The sequence below is a fragment of the Galeopterus variegatus genome, unplaced genomic scaffold (assembly GCF_000696425.1).
Source record: "Galeopterus variegatus unplaced genomic scaffold, G_variegatus-3.0.2 Scaffold8, whole genome shotgun sequence".
NCBI lineage: Eukaryota > Metazoa > Chordata > Mammalia > Dermoptera > Cynocephalidae > Galeopterus > Galeopterus variegatus.
Window position 1 is genome coordinate 1,539,861 of NW_007726119.1, and position 20,001 is coordinate 1,559,861.

The window sequence follows — 20,001 nt, forward strand, 5'->3', positions numbered from 1 at the left end:
AAATTATTGATCCTAAAACAACCCTCAGAAGTTGGTGGCATATAGTAGATCTGCAACATAACCAGTGCCATTTTAGACAAGCCCAAGTACAAAATGGTGCCGTCTGCTTCCTCCCTTCCCCTCCCCCATTCTCTCTTACAAGAAGCCTCATGGTTTCGGAGAAAACGAAACTTTCGGTGTTTCTGCATGGGCAGAACTCTCCATCCCCATGACCTAACTTAATCCCCACCCTGGAATTACACCACCCAACTCTTGGTGCCAACGTACCAATATAAGCTCCTACCACCCTAGGTTAGCTGCTGCCCTCCATTTTCAGGGCAGCCCTTGGCCACCTTCAGCACAGCCTGGTAGATTCTTTTCCTTTAATAAAGCTTGAACGGTACCTGGCATCTTGGCTCACTTTCTTTCAGCATACACATTTTACTGGCAGGAACTTCACCCCTTGTTGGTGAAGAAACTTGTCTAGGATCACAGGGTGTCTTAGTTTGCTAGGGACACCATAACAAAATACCACAGACTGGGTGGCTTAAATAACAGAAGTTTATTTTCTCACAATTCTGGAGGCTAGAATTCCAAGATTAGGGTGTTTGTAGGTTTGGTTTCTTCTGAGGCCTTGCTCCTTGACTTTACAGGTGGTGGCTTTCTCACTATGTCCTCATGGCGCCTTTCATCTGTGTGTGGGCATCCCTGGAGTCTCTTAGCATGTCCAAATTTTCTTTTCTTATAAGGACACCACTCAGATTGGATTAGGGCCTACCTGAATGCCCTCATTTTAACTTAACCACCCTTTAAAGGCCCTATCTTCAAATACTAGGGTACTTCAAAAAGTTCATGGAAAAACAGAATTGAAGGATAATATAAATATTTCCATGCATTTTTGGAAGTACCCTCTTAAAGTAAACTTCTGAAGAATTGGGGGTTAGAGATTTTACATGTGAATTTTGGAGAACAGAATTCAGTCCATAACAAAAGGTTATTATATGGCTCAGAGGAGATCTGAACTAACATCTGCCTAACCTTCAAGCAAACCTTTAAGCAGGGTGCAAAGTACACTGGACAGCTTTAGACTGGAGGCTTAAAAGGTCATTTAGGCCTTTTAAGTTTTTAATGTTTGTGGAAGTCTTGTTAAGTGTCAGAAACTTACACCCTAATGTGGGGAGGAGACAAAAATTAAATAATAGGATATTAAATTACTTTCCGTAAAAGATGACTAGGAACAATTTCAGGGGATTACTTTACACATGAAGGGTATGCAAAAAACCCTTTGTCAGGATTATTCCAGACGGAAAATTAGTTGTGAGTTGCTCAACTAAATATGGCTACAATGAACCACTTGTTTGGGCATGGAAATGGTTTTAGCCAAAAACTGATTTCTGATGTAGGTTAGAAAGAATTCCTTTAAAAAATTACCTGCTCCTTGAAATCAACCTTTTCTTTTGAGTTTGAATCTAGTTTCAGTAGTTGAAATTTGAACGAATATATATACTAATACTATCATTTACTGAGTAGCTACTAGTACTAAGTGCTTTGCATATATCCCCTCTTATCCTTACTGAAATAGTCCGCAAATTGGCTTTACTCCCTGTTTACAGATGAAGAAACAGAAATTCCAAACAAATGTGACTTCCGCAATGCTAAACGCCGTGAGGTACAGTCGGGGATCTGAATCTTAGCTTGAGGGCTCCAGAGTCAAGGCCTTTCCAGGAGCTACGATGACCATTCATTTCTGACCTATAAACCGTGAGAATTCTGTTTTAGATGCTGGAGAAAAACGAAACTACATGTCAAGGATTAATGCCTTTAACTGAATTACTATCTAGTTACTACATGCTACCGTCCGAATAAACAGCTTAAAAACACGCAAGCATCCACCCTTCTGTTGTCTTCTCGTGTAAAATAACTTAGTATAAAAAGTCTTCACTCTGGCGGCGCAATGGGGCGAAACTGATACTTTAAAAGCGCGTATTAAATTGTCTCCTCAGCAAGAACACACTTTGCACATCGTTTTAACGTTTAACCGCGACAAGACGCAGGGCGGGGTAAAAAACGCCACTACAAGATGCAAACACTGGGACTAAACCGTCACCCATTTCCGGAGTGCTGCAGACGCAGCAAATGTACGTCACGGCAGGGAGGCGCAACTTCCGTCCCGCGCACCGTATTAGACGGAAGCCGAGAGACACCAATTCTCGTGGGCTTAGGGACCCATCTCAGAAAGCAAGTGTATTGGAAGGACATCTTCTGGCTGTTTGTCTCGCCTGCGCCGCCCCCTGTCCCAGGTCTTCTATTACGAGTGCAAACGTTTGGTCTAAAGAGCCGGGCGAGACGAGGCCCTGCTCCTCCCCACCGCCGGCCCGTCTGTGGCCCCGTCTTTCTTCCGGGAGGCGGTCTCAGCCGCTGGGCAGGGTTCCGCGTGGGTCCCCCTGCCTCACGCTCTCGCTGATCCCGGTTCCTCCTGGAGATCCGTGGGTTCTGTCTTATGTTCCGTCTTTCCTGAGCTGGAGCGGACGGGGCGTCCTCCCTGGGTCCTGGGTGTTGTAAGAGAATTAGAATAAAAGCCCTCCCGAGATCCGCTCGGAGGACACCCCTGCGCCATGGGAGTCCAGGGGCTGTGGAAGCTGTTGGAGGGCTCCGGGCGGCAGGTCAGCCCGGAAACGCTGGAAGGGAAGGTCCTGGCTGTCGGTATCCTTAACGCACCCCAGACACTGGGGAGGCGGGGATTGGGGTCCGGATTTTACTCGCGGCGGTCGGCTGGGCGCAGGGTGGTGTTTGCAGGGTGACAGTCTGACCCAGGGGGGAGCGTCGAATCTCCTCCCTAGCGTTTTCTAAGTGCTTCCCCCGGCTTTGCAAACATACCGTATACACTCTGGACTGGGATCCTGGGCTTCCCATTTAGGACCAGTGCTGTACGCCCCTCTGTTTTAGCTCTGCCATTTGCAGCGTGGAGGTGATAGTAGTATCTACACACAGGGTTGGTATGAGGAGTAAAGGAACTACAGGTGGAAGGTTAGTGTAGTGTCTGGCGCTGTTAATACTGTAGATCTTAGACTTCCGACCATTAGTTTTGCCTGCTGTCCCGAGTCTTGCTCCATTTATGTTTCTTAGAGGAAGGATAGGGTGGACACTTGTTTGACATTTTTTTTTTCAAATATGTAACTTTTTTTTTTTTTTAATTATGGGTTTTGGAATAGGAAATTCATATGGTACAACGCTGAAAAGATTTCAAAAAGTATACAGAGAATTATTTTTCTCCTAGCCCCTGTGATAGACTGTTTAAGGACTGTTGTTTGTGTGCATGTTTGGTTGGTTTTGTTTTTTATCATTGGGATTAAATGTCCTTTTTATTATCAAAACATATGATACTGTTTTTGAAATTAGAACTTTTTATTCGTTAAGTATTAACGAATTAATTAATTAATTTGAGTGCCTATTTCTGTCTCAGAAGCTGGTGGTGGTGGTACACCTTGCACCAGTTTCCTAAAAGGGGATCTATGCGGCTGGCTCATAAACTTGTGAAAGGAGTCTGTAAATAATTGCTCGGGGATGGGGGCGGGGCGGGTGTGCGTGCTAGAGTGTGGGAGTTCAGCAAGGGAGTTACTTAGGGGCCATAGTTCTTCGCTGTGTACACAATTTATAAATAATGCAACACTGATCATTTTTTAAATATAGAAAGATTATTATATTTTGCCAAGTGAATAATCTTCAAATACATCTGTAATGAATTTTTAGCTTAAAAATTTTTATGCAGGGTGAGGATTTGAGGAAAGTGAAAGTTTTTTAAAGCACATGCACTATTGCTGCCATCCAGTGATTTCTCGATATCATTGCATTCTAAAGATTTTCTTGGAACTTTTGGTGGATTAAGGACTGTTTTCAGTGATGGGAACCCTTAAAACTTAAGCAAAGATTTAGGTCATTTTATGTTGCAGCCCATATGAAGAATTAGGAGTTTATAAAATCATTAAGATGACACATGAAGTTCTGCATTCTGGTTTTTTTTTTTTTTTTTTTTTTTTTTTTTTTTTTTAGTATGCCATCGAGAGTAAGGGAAGATAAAGCATTTAATATAGATTATCTATTTATTTATGGCTCAGAGTGACCCTTTCGGGACATGAAGTCATTTTTATCAGGTTATTAGGCTTTTCTGAAAGAATGAATCATTTATCTAAAGAGGACTGTCAAAGATATTCTAGGTACAATAATAGCTTCATGTATATTACATAATATCTGATTGCTTGTTCTTCACTTGATTTTGTTTTGTTTCATTCTCATGGTAATCCGGACATTTGAAGTATATTTAATTTTTATTGTTTTGTTTGTTATTGAAAAACTTACCCATGACTATTCCAGATTCATAATTCACTCTTGGATCCCTAAAATAAATTGTTTGGTCTTTTAACCATCTGTATAGATGAGTGTCTTGTGTATTTATACAGTCTGAATGTCTGTGTGAAAATAATATGGAATTAACCGTTTAACTTTTGTCTCTTATGGACCTCAACATTGGTAAAATGTATTTAAGTGTATTAGGAAGATAGTGCAATCTCTTTCTGCTATGTATCCTAATGTAGATTAATTAAATTTTATGTCATCTAACTACAGAACGAAAGAAATTTATTTTTTGTTTTAAAATGTTATTGGTCCTTGGGGCCGGCCCGGTGGCGCACTGGATAGTGCGCTGCTTGGGAAGCGCGGCGGCGCTCCCGCCCGAGGGTTCGGATCCCACATACAGACCGGTTCCGCTCACTGGCTGAGCGAGGCGCGGGGGGCAGCACCGAGGGTTGCAATCCCGTTGCCGGTCCCCGGTCCGGTGTGGGGGCAACACTGAGGGTTGTGATCCGTTGCCGGACACGGAAAAAGACAAAAAAGACAAAAAAAAAAAAAAAAAAAATGTTATTGGTCCTTTAGGTCATGTCTAAAGTGATTTTTGGCTTTGCTACAGATTTTAACTTTTTCAGCCCTGGGAGAAATTTAATTTTGCCTTAAATGAACTTAAAATATTTTCAGCTTATCTAATTTTACATATTTATTTCTTCTCTGAGAATTTCATGCTGGAACTCTGAAGCATAGATGAGAATTGGCACTACTGATGATTAAGAAAAAACTGAAAAAGACCTATTTCAGTCTCTGTGATTTAGAATTTTAGGCATATGAGGTTTAGTAATCTATAATGTTTCCAAAGCGTCATATGCTATTCTAATGGATAGCAGGATTGAGAGCAGCTGATCTGAAATTAGATTTTCTCACTTATAAAGTTTATAGTTTGCAGTAATGGGCTAAGTAGAAACTTATTTAATCCTGTGCAGTAGTGAGGCAAGTAGAAACAAGCCAAGCAGAAGCATTTATCCAATACATTATAGATCTAAGTCAACACCAAGTCCTACCTCTAAGATGGGTCTCTTATATGACCACTTCTCGTGGTCTTCACCACTACCATCCACTTTCATTTGGGCCATTGTAAGTAGTTTTAAAACTGGTTTCGTTATAGTTCATTCTTTTTTTTTTTTTTTTTTTTGTCTTTTTTGTCTTTTTCTGTGTCCGGCAACGGATCGCAACCCTCAGTGTTACCCCCGTACCGGACCGCGGACCGGCAACGGGATCGCAACCCTTGGTGTTGCTCCCGCGCCTCGCTCAGCGAGTGAGCGGGAACCGGTCTGTATGTGGGATCCGAACCCTCGGGCGGGAGCGCCGCCGCGCTTCCCAAGCAGCGCACTATCCAGTGCGCCACCGGGCCGGCCCATAGTTCATTCTTCACTGGGTGAACCTTAAGTCACGTTCTTGAAACCTGCTAGTGCTGCACAGACATCAACTCCTGCGGTTCCTCCTCTCTTGTGCACAGACCTTCCTAACTAACAGATGTGAGCTTCTGTCCCAGGGCATTAGCTGCTCCTGTTACCTCATGGTTCACTCCCCCGCTCCTCTTCTTGTTCTTCCAGGTCCCTGTTACTTTGGATAAACTTCCCTAGGTAAAGACCTCCCCACCCATCACTCTTTTGTCCTTTTACTCTATTTTTTTCTTGGCACTTACCAACAACTGAATTTATTATACATCCATTTCTTTACTTTTTTTTAAAAATTGTCTATCTTCCTCATTCGGATGCAAGCTCTTTGGAGATAGGGATGCGTTTTGTTCACAGCTATATTGTTCTATGCATATCCCTAGGGTCTAGGATATGCCTGGTACATTGTAGTGTTCAGATATTATAGGAATAAATACAACAATAGCTTGCTTTTCATTAGTTATTTTGTTACATAGTGTTTAGTAAATTAATTGTTCATGGGTCTACATTTTTTTCTTATGGTGGTAAAAGGCAGTGTTCACTCATTTAATAGCAGATATATATTGTCTGTTATATGATAGGCCCTGTGGATGGGAGCACAGTGCATAAAACTGGCCTAGACAAGCCAGGGAGTTCGCAGCCTTGGTTTTTCCCCACTAGACTGTACATCTAGGGCAAAGACTTTGTTCAGTGCTATATACTCAGTGCTAGAAAAATTTCTGCCCCAACAAACAATACATTTTTGAATAGGAGTGTATAAATGGAGGTCTTAATCTACGCTGAGGAAATAACTCATAGACTAAGACCTCAGAATAGGAGATAACTAGACTAAGAGAGAGAGAAACTGTTTTAGGCAGAAGAAGGAGCATGTGAGAAGACCCTGGAGCAGGAAGGAGCTAAGTGATTTCCAGGGTTTGAGAAAAGCCCATTGGTTGAAATGATCGTTTAGGGCTTCATAGGCCATGGGAAGACATTTTACATATTATCCTAAAGGCAATGGGAAACTTCAAAGGTTTTTTTGCTAAAGATATGTTGGTGAGATCTAATATATTTACCTTCAAGCTATATTAGAAGGTAGAATTGATAGGACGTGGTGATGGTTGGATGAGGGAAGGATATGGGATGATACCCAGAATCTGGCTCAGGTGACTGGCAGTGACATTCACCAGGATGGGGGCATGAGCAGCCTCATGGTAAAGACATGGAGTTTACTTTTAATCATGTTCAGTTTGAAATGTCTGGGAGGCATCAAGTAGAAATGTCAACTAGGCTGTCAGATCTGGGATCAGGAGAGAACTTTGGGCCAGAAATGTACGTGTGGGTGGAGTGGTGTAGGGGGTTGAGATGGCCTGGGTAGAAAATGCAGACAAGAGAAGAGAAGAGGCACTAAGGAAGATCTCTGATGAAGTGAACACTCGAATGGGAACTTAGAGGAGCTGGCAGAGAGATCGAGAGCAGGAAAACCAGTAGCGTACAGTGTCAGTCTTTCTTATGGACAAATATAAAATCAATTTCTTAAGAAGCATTTTTTTAGAAAAATTTATAACAAAACTCTAAGAAGAAAACATAAATTACCTTTAATCTCAGCAGACATAACTAATCTTAATATTTTAGCATCTGAACTCCTAGATTTTTTATGTTTAACATATTACATATATTATAAAAGAGAATTATACTTTACTTTCAAAAGCTGTTTTAACTGCCTTTAATAATATTTTGTGACTGTCTTCCTCATCACTATATGTGCTGCTTCAACTTTCATTTTTAACAGTTACTTAGTATTCCAGCAATCAGTATATTGTAATTTTTTAAAAAAGACCTGTTAGAAAACTTTCAAATTATTTTTAATATTTTCATTATTATAAACAAGCATTCTTGTAAATAACTGTTATTGTAAATCTATGATGATTTCCTGGATAAATGTCTGGAAGTGTAATTTGTAGGTAAAATAGAATGTAATTTTTAAGGTTTTTTCACTACGAATTGCCAAACTGCCCTCCAGAAAATTTGTGCTAATTTACTAACGTTCTTTAGAGATCACTAATTTTTTTAAAGATTTAAAGAAGCAATTGTTTGAAATTACACTTTTTAAAGACATGGTCTGTCTTTGTATGATTTTAAAATTTGGTATGTGAATAGTAGTAACAAGAGCTCAGGGCCGGCCTGTGGCTCACTCGGTAGAGTGCGGTGCTGATAACACCAAGGCCACGGGTTCGGATCCCATGTAGGGATGGCCGGTTCGCTCACTGCCTGAGCGTGGTGCTGACAACACCAAGTCAAGGGTTAAGATCGCGTATAACTTCGTATAATGTATGCTATACGAAGTTATGCGCGTGGTGCTGACAACACCAAGTCAAGGGTTGAGATCCCCTTTCCGGTCATCCTTTAAAAAAAAAAAAAAAAAGAGCTCAAATACAGTTTGTTGCACTCTCTTTGTCACCTCTCTCCCCCTGGGTGACGGAGAGGCAAAGGGTTACTCAAAGCCCATTTCTTCTGAGCAGTGAGAAACCCCAAAGGGGTTAATTTCCTGGAACCCTCAAGAGAGAGGCATTCCTCCTCAGGAAATTAACACCGGACTAGGGTTCTTTCTCAGTATTTATTCTCTAGGCCAGAAAGTTACAGAAAAGGAATGTACGTGGAGTTATGGCTAAGTATAGTTTAACAATAGAAGCTGGCGACATCAGTGAAATAACAAAGTGACATTCCATAGTGCAATTTGCAAAAGGTTAAGATCCACCAACAAAAGCTTGTTCTTAGCAAATACTGTCTTTTTCTTTTCTTTTTTTTTTTTTGTGTCTTTTGTCTTTTTCCGTGTCCGGCAACAGATCACAACCCTCAGTGTTGCCCCCGTACCGGACCGGGGACCGGCAACGGGATTGCAACCCTCGGGGTCGCTCCTGCGCCTCGCTCAGCCAGTGAGCGGGAACCGGTCTGTATATGGGATCCGAACCCTCGGGCGGGAGCGCCGCCGTGCTTCCCAAGCGGCGCACTTATCCAGTGTGCCACCGGGCCGGCCCAAATACTGTCTTTTTCTACAGCAATTTCCTTAGTATTTTTATATAACAATAAAGTAACTTTAGGTTAACCTGCTCCAAGGATGTCTGTCCTTGAGCCAACAATTTTGCTGTGTTACAATTCTTTATCTACAACAGAGACTTTACCCTGGGGCAAGTTTCCTGTCTTTTTCAAGCTTAACATTTCCATATGTAATTTTTAAAAATTAGGTTATACCTGAAACTACAGGGCTTTGGAAACTAGGCCCTGTGAAATACATTTGCTTTATAAATGTTAGTATACTCCACAAAAGTTAGTGGACTTTAGGCAGATTTGGTCAGGTACAGATATTTTTCAATTTCAAATGAATAGTGATGAGGGCTTAGTGTTCAATATTTGAATGATATCAGTTATTAGCAAATTAAAATTGTGAGGATGAGGGAAGATGTTCCAAAATGTTTTCCATTAATGATTCTTATAGATATTAGCATTTGGTTAAACCAAGCACTTAAAGGAGTCCGGGATCGCCATGGGAACTCAATAGAAAATGCTCATCTTCTCACTTTGTTTCATCGACTCTGCAAACTCTTGTTTTTTCGAATTCGTCCTATTTTTGTGTTTGACGGGGATGCTCCACTATTGAAGAAACAGACTTTGGTAAGCTTCATCTAATTTTTTTTTTTTTTCTTTCTGCATTCTTAGAGAAGTCACATAAAATTTTAATTTTCTCTTTGGACTTTTAAAAACTGAGACTTATTTTGACAAATCCAATTTAATTTCAACTGCTTTTTTATTTATCTCGACTAAATAATTTTTCTTTTAAAGATGGTTTGTGAGGAGTACATTATGGGTGCAATGATAAAATTCAACTCTTAAATAAACTAGCTACTAAAATTCTTAGAGTTGACAGTTTTCCTTTTAGAGTATCTTCTTAGGTGTTCCACATTTATTCCAACTACCATTGAACACTGTGGATAACCTACTTGGAAAATGCCTCCCTAAATCTGGTTATGTATCTTTAGTGACAGTAAGCCTTCTTTTAAAGGCGAATTGGATTTTAGGAGCAGGTGATGTGCTGCCAAGTGGTGACTAAAGTAGATTATTCATGATGAACTTGTACATCATATGAAAGAATGAGAATGGGTTTCTTTATTGTTCCGAAAGCAGTTTTAAAAAAGGTTTAAACAATCCAAATGACAGCACACATTTGTATATGCGACTTTCATTACTTTATATTCATAGTAGACAGATATTGTCTAATTAAGTGAGGATATAGGATAAAAGTAAGGATTTGTAAATGGTTGGGGACGTTTGTTGCCTCAGTAAAAGTATCTAGATGTGGATGTTGCAGTTTTCAGTTATCCAAGGCATACTGTTTATCAGGCACTTTTTGAAAGGATTAGAAAGGAAAGGACAATGTCTTAGTTATTTCTGCCTTATATTCAACCATAAGCATGGAGACTGTTCCATTTATCTCTACTTGGACATTTCTTACAAGATATTTTTGTACATTTTAGGATTTTTTATTACATAACCTTGGATGTTGTGAGCAGAGTCACATAATGCTAGGAATTGTTTTTGGCACAACAGAGACATTTTAAAGAGTAATTTAATGAATATAATAATTTGGGGGGGGGAAGTATTTATTTGATTATGTGTCATTAAGTTTTAAGTATCTTTGGGATATTAAAAGACATTTAAAAGAAAATGAAAGTGAATTAATAGTTTCCTGAATATATTGTTTAATAGCCAGTACAGTAAGTAATAATTAGATGGAAACTCTGGATGTCCTTTACATAACAGAAACCTGACAATATTTATTGATACAGAAATGACGAGGAAATACTAAAACAGCCATAGTCTAAAATCTCATACAAATCAAATTCTATGGAAAAAAATTACAGAAATGTTTTTAATAAAGGCTAATTCTCTGAGATAAACTCTTACATCCTTTTTTTCCCCCATAGGCTAAGAGAAGGCTGAAAAAGGATTCGGCATTCAGTGACTCCAGAAAAACTACAGAGAAGCTTTTAAAAACATTTTTGAAAAGACAAGCTATCAAAACTGCCTTTAAAAGCAAAAGGCAAGAGGAAAGTTAAATTAATTTTAGAAATTAGTTTTAAAAAATTTTTATTTTTGTGTTGGATTCCTATGGTCCTCTTTCCCTATCTAATTTTAACTCTCAACAGAAAATAGAGAGTGAAATGAGAGGAAAAGTAGGATGTCATTCTACCTGGTGTTTTGAAGATGTGAAAATTCTCCATTCTGTGAGCATCACCTTTGCTAATGAGAAAGAAGAGCTGTCGTGTTGCACTCCATACCCATTTTACTACCATAACGCTCTTCTTCATGGCTGTAGTTGAGGCCGTGGCACAGGCTCTGAGGAGCCCCAGCAAGTCTCTTTCCTTTCTCTAGGCTGTACTAATTTTCTGCCGCGGTAGCCCAGGGAGAACCAGATCTGGAGGAGAGAAATCCGTTGCCTCTGTGTTTTCTCCCTCTTCATCTCCTGAGCAGGGTTTGTGTAATCAATGGAGTATTATTGACTCAAAATACTATTTTGTAGAATCTCTTTAAAAATATGTGTACTTTGGGCCGGCCTGGTGGCGCACTGGATAAGTGCGCCGCTTGGGAAGCGCGGTGGCGCTCCCGCCCGAGGGTTCGGATCCCACATGCAGACCGGTTCCCGCTCACTGGCTGAGCGAGGTGCGGGAGCGACGCCGAGGGTTGCAGTCCCGTTGCCGGTCCCCGGTCCGGTACGGGGGCAACACTGAGGGTTGCGATCCGTTGCCGGACATGGAAAAAGACAAAAGACAAAAATAAATAAATAAATAAAAAATAAAAATATGTGTACTTTTCAGAAATGAAGCACTACCTAGTCTTACTCAAGTTCAAAGAGAAGACATCTATGTTTTGCCACCTTTACAAGACGAAGAAAAACATAGGTAAATGTTTAACTATTTAAGAATATTATTTTAATTATTGCTGTATTCAGACAGATGTAGACCTTTATGTCTTATCTATATGATAAAACGTGGGAATTTATGAATGCATCTGAAACAGCATTCTCTATGCCTTTTAGAATGTTTTTCAAAGACTAAATTTTTTATTTATTGTCTTGGTGTTTTGGTGATTTGTGATTCATTATTCTTTTTCATTCTGAAGAGCTAGCTAGCACTATGGGTTTAAAATTCATGACGACATGAATTTTAGTTGTTCTTACTTTGCTTCCACACACTATCTTTACCTACTTCTCAGCCCAATACTGTCTCTCACAAACACGCTAAAATACCACATACCGTGTCCTTGTTGCTAAATCCAGTAGACGCTTTGCACTTCTCAGTGTACTCAACTTCTCAGCCCCATTTAACACATTCCCTGTGCTGTCCTGTCGTCTTGGCACCTCTCTGGTTGCCCCTTCTCAGCTCCTCGGTGGACCTCTCTTCCTCTGGCTGGCTGGTCATCATCAGTGGTGTCTGTGTTTGAAGCGAAGGTGAGGACCAGAAGCCTTGACAGTTGGTGTCTCCCCCTGCATCCTTGGCTGAACTGCTCACCCCATTCTTTTCCTAGAAGATCCCAATTGACAAAATAGCTTTTGAATCAGCCCATTTCTCTTTAACTTCATCATCCACCACCATTGTCTTTTCTCTAGGTTACTGTAATAGCTTCCAAACTTCTATCTTTCTCTTTGATCTTACCCCATTTGTAGTAACTCTCTCTGCCAAGCCCAATCTCTGCTTTGTTTTATAGAATCTGTTTAAAATCCAAATCTAATATTTTCATTTCCTTACTTAAAACACTTTCTAAGCTTCTCATTTTTTTAGGATAAAACTTTAACTCTTTAATCACATGCTTCTTCAGCCTTGTCCCTTGCTTTCTTCACACTGTTCACTGGCAGGCTTTCTTTTCCCTGTTTCCAGATGTTTATAGAACTTAGTTCTGCCTGGATCACTTTTCTCTACAAACCTCCCCTCGCCCTATGAGACCCTTAACTTACTCGTGGCTAAGTCCAAGCAGTGTGATTGCAGGAGATTCCAGGAAGCTTTTATGCCCCCCATCTTGGGGTGAGATGACTCTCTTTATTGCACCTGTACCAACCAGCTCTTCCTTTGTGGTGGAAGTTATTAGATCGTATTGTGGTTGCCTACTTAGATATGTCCCCCACCAGACTGTGAGACCAGTGGCCAGATCTTGCTGTCTTATTCACCACTCTAGCCCATGTAACTAGTAGCACCTTGCATTCAAAGAATATTTTTATAAGTAGTCATTAAAAATTATAGATATTATAAATGTATGCTTAACTTTCAGTTCAGAAGAAGAAGATGAAAAAGAATGGCAAGAAAGAATGAATCAGAAACAAGTATTGCAGGTATTTAAATAATTTTTGAATTCAGAATGTATTCTGTTATTTAAAATGAAGGACATGAAAATGAATATTATTAATGAGGTAGTATGAATTTATGAAAGTTCCTGATAAAAAGTAAAGACAGATGCCTTTTTTACTGGGTGTGTATTTTTATATATGTGTGCATATGTATATGCGTATGTGTAAAATACCCGTACACATTCATGGAACTTGCAATTATGCATATCTATATATATATAAAATAAGCATATTTGTTTTGCAACCAACCAATCAGCCAACCAATTGACCAACCAATAAATGAATAGTAATACATGCCTATGTAGAGAATATAGAAAACATACCACCTATATATTACTTATAGTAACATTTTGGTATATACTGGCCCAGTATTGTTTTGAATACGTGTGTGTGTGTGTGTGTGTGTGTGTGTGTGTATTTCAGCATATGTATATGTTTCAAATGTACATGTGTACAAAAGTTGTGTATATGCATATCTGTACATATGTTCTAATTGTCTATTGCTGTGTAACTCGGTGCAGAAACATCATTTAATTATCATTCTCTGTCGTTATTTTAGGGGTTGATGAACTCAACTAGGCAGTTCTCTTTCAGGTTCTCCCATGTAGATGCAGTCAGACTAGTTGGGGCTGGAGTCACTTTAAATGCTTCCTCACTTGCATGTCTGGTGGTTGACAGTGGCTATCAGCTAGATCTCAATGCGGCTGGCCACCAGAAAACCTGCATTTGGCCTCTCTATGTGGCCTGGGCTTTTTCACAGCATGGTGGCTGTATTCCCAGGGCAGGTATCCCAAGAGCAAGTTCCAGGCAGAAACTATGTTGCCTTTCTAACCTAGCTTTGGAAGTTATGTAGTACCCTGGTTACGAAGCTAGTTACTGAGGCCAGCCCGTATTTAAGGGGAAGAGAATTAGAAAAGGAGAATGTCAGAGAATCTGTGTATATGTTTTACATCTGTCACCACACATTTAATGAATAGCTTTTTCACAGATTGAGGCTATATCGTACATATAAGCTTTTTTTTTTTTTTTCCTTTTTGTCTTTTTTACTGACCGGCAACGGGATCGCAACCCTCGGTGTTGCACCCGCACCGCGCTCAGCCAGTGAGCGGGAACCAGTCTCCACATGGGATCCAAACCCTCAACGGGAGCGCCGCCGCGCTCCCAAGCGGCGCACTCTCCAGTGCGCCACTGGGCCGGCCCTATATAAGCTTTTTTAATAAACATTTTTTTAAAGTTTTTAGTGTACCAGCTAATATTCTTTGATTCCCACATCACTGTTTTTCTTGTTTGTTATATTGTTTTGGTATATCTGGTAGAAGACTTTTGAGCTAAAGCCTCAGGATCCTTCAATTCATGGAGATTGTACATTATTAATTTTGGTTCAGACCATGGACCTCGTGGTCAGAAAGACCTGCATTCAGTCCGAGTACCACTATTCACTAGCTACGTGATCTTAGACAAATTAATCTCTCCAAAGCTTGCTTGCTTGCTTGCTTTTTTTTTTTCTTTGTTTTTTTTTGTGTGTAAAACGAGAGTGATGCCTTCCTCATGGGGGTGATGGGAGCATTAGTGAAGGAAAGCACAAAAAACGCTGAGCACAATGACGGGCCCGTTCTAAGTGCTTGCTGGTTTTTACATACATGTGCAATACACAGACATACAGGACAGCAAGTTGTGTTATATTTTCTTTACTAATGAAGGGCTTTAAAGTACTTTTGGTATTAGTTAAAATTTAGAAAAATTTTATACTTTTCCATGTGTGTAAATTTCTCACTTTTAATTTCACCTTTGATTTTAGGTTAAGGATCAAATAAAACTAATCTAATTAAGGGAATTATATATATATTGCTGAAATTCATTTCTGCCTCAGGCCTTTTCTGTTTTCTCAGCTTGGGATGCTCTGTCCCTGATCAGGCTCTTTGGTATCTTTCAAGTACCTGCTCACAGTTCCTCTTTTTAGTGGAGTCTTCTCTGTCAAACAAGTCTTTTTCTCTTCTTGCTCTCCTAATCACTCTCTTATCAGATTAGTTAATGCTTTACTTTCTTATTGTTACCTTGTTCATTTATTTATTTGTTTGTTTATCATATGTCTTCCTCTGTCTTAAGAGTAGGAACCTTATCTTGCATGATCTCTATAGTCCTAGCACCTAGAACAGTTCTGGTGCCTTAAATGTGCGTGGTAAGTATTTCTTTTGAATGAGTGAAAGAATGAATGGATACAGTCCCTAATCTGCCTACTCCCTTTGATGCCTAATGCAGATTTTGTGGAATTGTGTTTAGCTTATTGTAGATTATGTGGAACTTTGTTTATCTACGATATAAACACAGTAAATATCTGTAATGGTGAATAGAACTAAGGGTATGAAATGTAAATTTCATGGTGTTACATTTTACTTTTTACAGGAAGAGTTCTTTCATAATCCTCAGGCAATAGACATTGAATCTGAGGACTTTACCAGCTTACCTCTAGAAGTCAAGCATGAAATCTTGACTGATATGAAAGAATTTACCAAGCGAAGAAGAACGTTATTTGAAGCAATGCCAGAGGTGAAATATACAATAGTACATTAATGCTTAGAATTAAGAACTTCAGCAAAACTTTTCACCAGAAAGAAGAGAAAATTGAAAAGCAGTATTTACACAGTATCTCAATTTCTAGTAAACAGCACTTGTGTATCTCAGAGATCCTATGAAGCATCATATAAGTTTGAACTTGTAAAAACTTACTTAAGGAAGTCTTTCTTGACTTTCCACCTAAGACTAGGTCTTTTCTTTTGCTGTGTTCTCGTGGCACCCTGTAACATTGCTTTTATAGCTCTTAGCTCCAAAACATGCCTATCTTGTTCACCTCTAATTTTCAGCACCTAGCTCTAGTATTTTTCACTTAGTAAGTACCCAGTATATGCTTAATGGTTTAATTCTTGGGTTCATTAAAATTATTTTAACCCATAATATACATTGTCCATAAAAACTGATAGTAATATAGAATCTAATCACAGTGGAAAAATATGTTCTCATTTGCAATTCCAGGTATATTTTCCTCTGCTACAGCCCTAGAAATGCTGCTGGATCTCGGCATTCCCTCTCCCTCTATCTGGATAGTGAGAATAGGGCTTCTTCAACTTTATAATCTGATGGTGGCCCTGTAGCCATAGAAAGCTGGAGCAGGGCTGGTGTATGGGGTTGGGTGTTGTGAGTCATGCCCCTGATTATGCTATAGTTAATTACTTCGTTAATGCGACCATTAATTAATCTGTCTTTAGTAGCTGGTGAATGAGTTCTGTTTCCCTTTCTATTACTACCACCTATTATTTCTAGCATAGTTCTCTTTTGACCCACTGTAGAACAGAATATAAATTTTGCAACATTATTACCCCTAACGAATAGATGTAGTTTTTTAAATTTTCTACAAAATTTTGACCATTTCTTAAAGTGATATCAGAAATATGAAAAGGGAGGATATATTTCTTTTCCCATCACTCCCTTCTGTTTTTCCACATAGAATGTGAAGATAGGAAAATACGAAGTTGCACTGAAATGATGTTCTTGGGTCTTTGGGTATACAAAGGACAGAAGTAAATTTATTTCAGGGGAAAGGTCCAGGCTCAGTGTATCAGTCATTTTATTTCTTGAGTGTGAAAGGATCTCTGGGTGGTACTTGAGGAAATAGAATTTTTTCTATGTAAATAATAGTAGGAAGGAATGGGAAAAACAGAGACAGTCCATAATGATCTCCTCTTCCTTAATATCTTTGTGCAACCACGGAGTCTCTGGGATTGGTCCACTAGGATAGTATGGAGTAGCCCCTCACTGGATCTGTAATTTTGATAGAATAGACAAGTTCTGAGTCATCCGTGCTGGACCTTTGTATCATGTGTACATTGTACAAATGTAATATCAGTAATAGTGATGGCAATGATACTAGCAATAGTAATAATCATAATAGTATAGAACCAATTGTAGTAAGTTGATCTGCTTTTGATCCCAGGTCTACCACTGATTAGCCATGTAACTCTGAGGAGGTTACTTAACCTATTTAAGTCTTGATTTCTTCATTTGTAGAATGGAGATAATAATATCTGTTTCATAGGATGATTGTGAGAATAAATGAGGTAGTACATCTAAAAGCACTTAGAAGAATGCCCTCTAGAGGAGATGCTTTATAAATGTTAACTATCATTATTAGTAACTATGATCGCTATGATTCGTTGTGTGTCTTCTATGGGCCAAGGACTATGCCTAAGCATGTTAGTTGCATATTTAGTTGCACTGTGGAAGACTGTCTGTTAAGCCATAATCAGATGTCATAATGACTGCCATGCATACATGCTCAAAAATGTTTTTTGAATAAATGATTAAATTATAAACAGTATTCAGGATTTAATTTGCCCAGTTATTTTTTTTTAGAGATGGTTTTTTAAGAAGGCTGTTATAGTTTTTGGTAGTATTAAACTTTTATAATATGAAACTACCACCAATGGAAAAAGCAAATTGTTCTTTATTCCCTTTTGGGGAAAGAGGTAGAAATATGGTAATATTATCTGTATTTAATATAAAACAATAACTTTATTTGTTTAGGAGTCCAACGACTTTTCACAGTACCAACTCAAAGGCTTGCTTAAAAAAAATTATCTAAACCAGCACATAGAAAATGTGCAAAAGGAAATGAATCAACAGCATTCAGGACAAATCCAAAGGCAGTATGAAGATGAAGGGGGCTTTTTGAAGGAGGTAGAGTCGAGGAGAGTGGTCTCTGAAGACACTTCACATTACATCTTGATAAAAGGTATCAGACACCGTTATTTATTTGACAGTTAAAAACCAAAAATAGGTTGTGGCTCTGAATTCTGTAAACTACCATCCCTGGATAATATTAATAAAGTCCCTCTTATGTAATGACAATTATTTATAGCTATTAATGAATTTACTACTGTGGTGCCAGCCCACTTTAAAATTGACTAATGAATTAACTCCTAGTAGCTCATTAAATGAAAATTTATAAGTTCATTTATGAAAACCAGTATTCTCTTATTCTTCTTACTAGAAGAATATTATTACACCGTAAAACTGCATAGTGAGAAATGTTTTAATTTTTCTTAAGGTATTCAAGCTAAGAAAGTTGCAGAAGTGGATTCAGAGTCTCTTCCTTCTTCCAGTAAAATGCACAGCATGTCCTCTGACATGAAGTCATCTCCCTGTGAAAAACTGAAGCTAGAGAAGGAGCCTGATGCCACCCCTCCGTCTCCAAGAACTCTACTCGCAATGCAAGCCGCCATGCTGGGAAGTAGCTCTGACGAGGAGGTGAAGGGTGAAAATCAGAGGCGGTACAGTAAGAGGCGCATGCCTGCTGCTGCAGACGAAGGCTCCATGTCTCCACGGACTCTCTCAGCTATTCAGAGAGCTCTTGATGATGATGAAGATGTGAAAATGTGTGCTGGGCACGATGTGCAGGCGGGAGGGCCAGGAGTGACAGAGCTGCTTATGGACAGTTCCAGTGAGGACAATGATGAGGGACTCAAAGTGAGAGATGGAAAAGGAATGCTGTCTACCACCGCTCCTTCAACCAGTGTGAACTTCGTAGAGGAGCATGTAGCCAGCACTAATAAGGAAAAAGATGTGACAGACTCAGCTCGTTTGTCTGTCTTTTGTGAAGGCAGTGAATCTCATGTTCCAAAAGAGCAGACAACATTTATTCACATGGTGAATGAAGCCTTTCAGACAAGCAGTGGGTCTGTGGTTAAGGGTAGAAAAGACCCACTTCCTTTAGCAAGCACAGTGGTTGTACACAGTGATGCACCTGGGCTCTTGAGTGGAAGGGCACTGACACCAGCACCTCCAAGTTCAAGTTCTGTGTCAAGGAATGAAACACACACCAAAGTGTTTGAGCTACAGAAAGACCTTTGCCCATCTGCTAGTAAATATGATTCTTCTGTTGTTTCAAGTGATAATGAAACGGAATTTGAACACAGTCCTGCTTCTGAGGTCATTGGCACTGTCAGTTTGCAAGAAACAAGTAAAATAGTAAGTGTCCTTTCAGAGACAATAGGTAACTTAGAAAATGTGGCATCATTTTACGCTAAAGAGCATGAGAATTTCATGAAAACCACACAAGAAAGGGAGACAGTCAAATCTGCAGACCAGGATTTAATTTCAGTTCCAAAGTCAGTGGAAACAATGGAAATCGACTCTGAAGAAAGTGAATCTGACGGTAGGTGCTTGTGCTCTTTCAAAGATACGGAACGGTAGGGTATCACATCTGTAGGAACTGAGAGACCCTTTAGTGCAGTCCCATTCCCACTTTTTACAGATGTGAAACCAGAGACTTGAAAAGAAAGGTGAAGTGACTTTCCTAGGGACACACAGTAACAGCATCTTGACCTTTCCCATTTTGCTATGCTTTTCGTTGTTGTTTTCAAAGGGGGAATGCCCTATTTGGAGAAGGAAAAGGTGAGTTTTCTTTTCATTTTTTTGTAGTTGTTGTTTATTTACTTTTTATTTTGAAGTAACTGTAAACTTGAAAAAGTTTAAAAAATATTACAAAACACTGGTTCCTTCCCTCAGTGGCTAGTGTTTTACCACATTTGCGTTATCATCTCTCTTCCTCTGTCTCTGTCACTCTTTTTTGGGGGATGGGCAGGCAGCTGGCCGGTATGGGGATCTGAACCCTTGACCTTGGGGTTACAAGGCTGCACTCTAACCAACTGAGCCAACTGGACAGCCTACTCTTTTTCTATGTATATATTATATATATCTATACACACACACACACACATATATATATATATACTGTTGATCCTCATTATTCATAGATTCCATATTTGCAAAATGGCCTACTCTCTAAAATTT

General features: G+C 39.3%; 1 protein-coding gene across 3 annotated transcripts in view; it reads left to right on the forward strand.

The window, feature by feature from the left end:
- Nucleotides 1–2,483: 2,483 nt before the first annotated feature.
- Nucleotides 2,484–20,001, forward strand: part of ERCC5 (excision repair cross-complementation group 5) — a 30,717-nt gene continuing 13,199 nt past the window's right edge. For 2 of the 3 annotated variants that reach the window (XM_008582871.1, XM_008583010.1), the window contains exons 1-8: nt 2,484–2,682; nt 9,256–9,431; nt 10,742–10,857; nt 11,633–11,716; nt 13,080–13,140; nt 15,559–15,702; nt 17,734–17,941; nt 18,257–19,363. In XM_008582871.1, coding sequence (XP_008581093.1) covers nt 2,595–2,682; nt 9,256–9,431; nt 10,742–10,857; nt 11,633–11,716; nt 13,080–13,140; nt 15,559–15,702; nt 17,734–17,941; nt 18,257–19,363 — 1,984 coding nt within the window. In that variant the 5' untranslated portion in view covers nt 2,484–2,594. The remainder of the gene's footprint in view (nt 2,683–9,255; nt 9,432–10,741; nt 10,858–11,632; nt 11,717–13,079; nt 13,141–15,558; nt 15,703–17,733; nt 17,942–18,256; nt 19,364–20,001) is intronic. The other variant, XM_008582944.1, reaches the window with a different exon arrangement.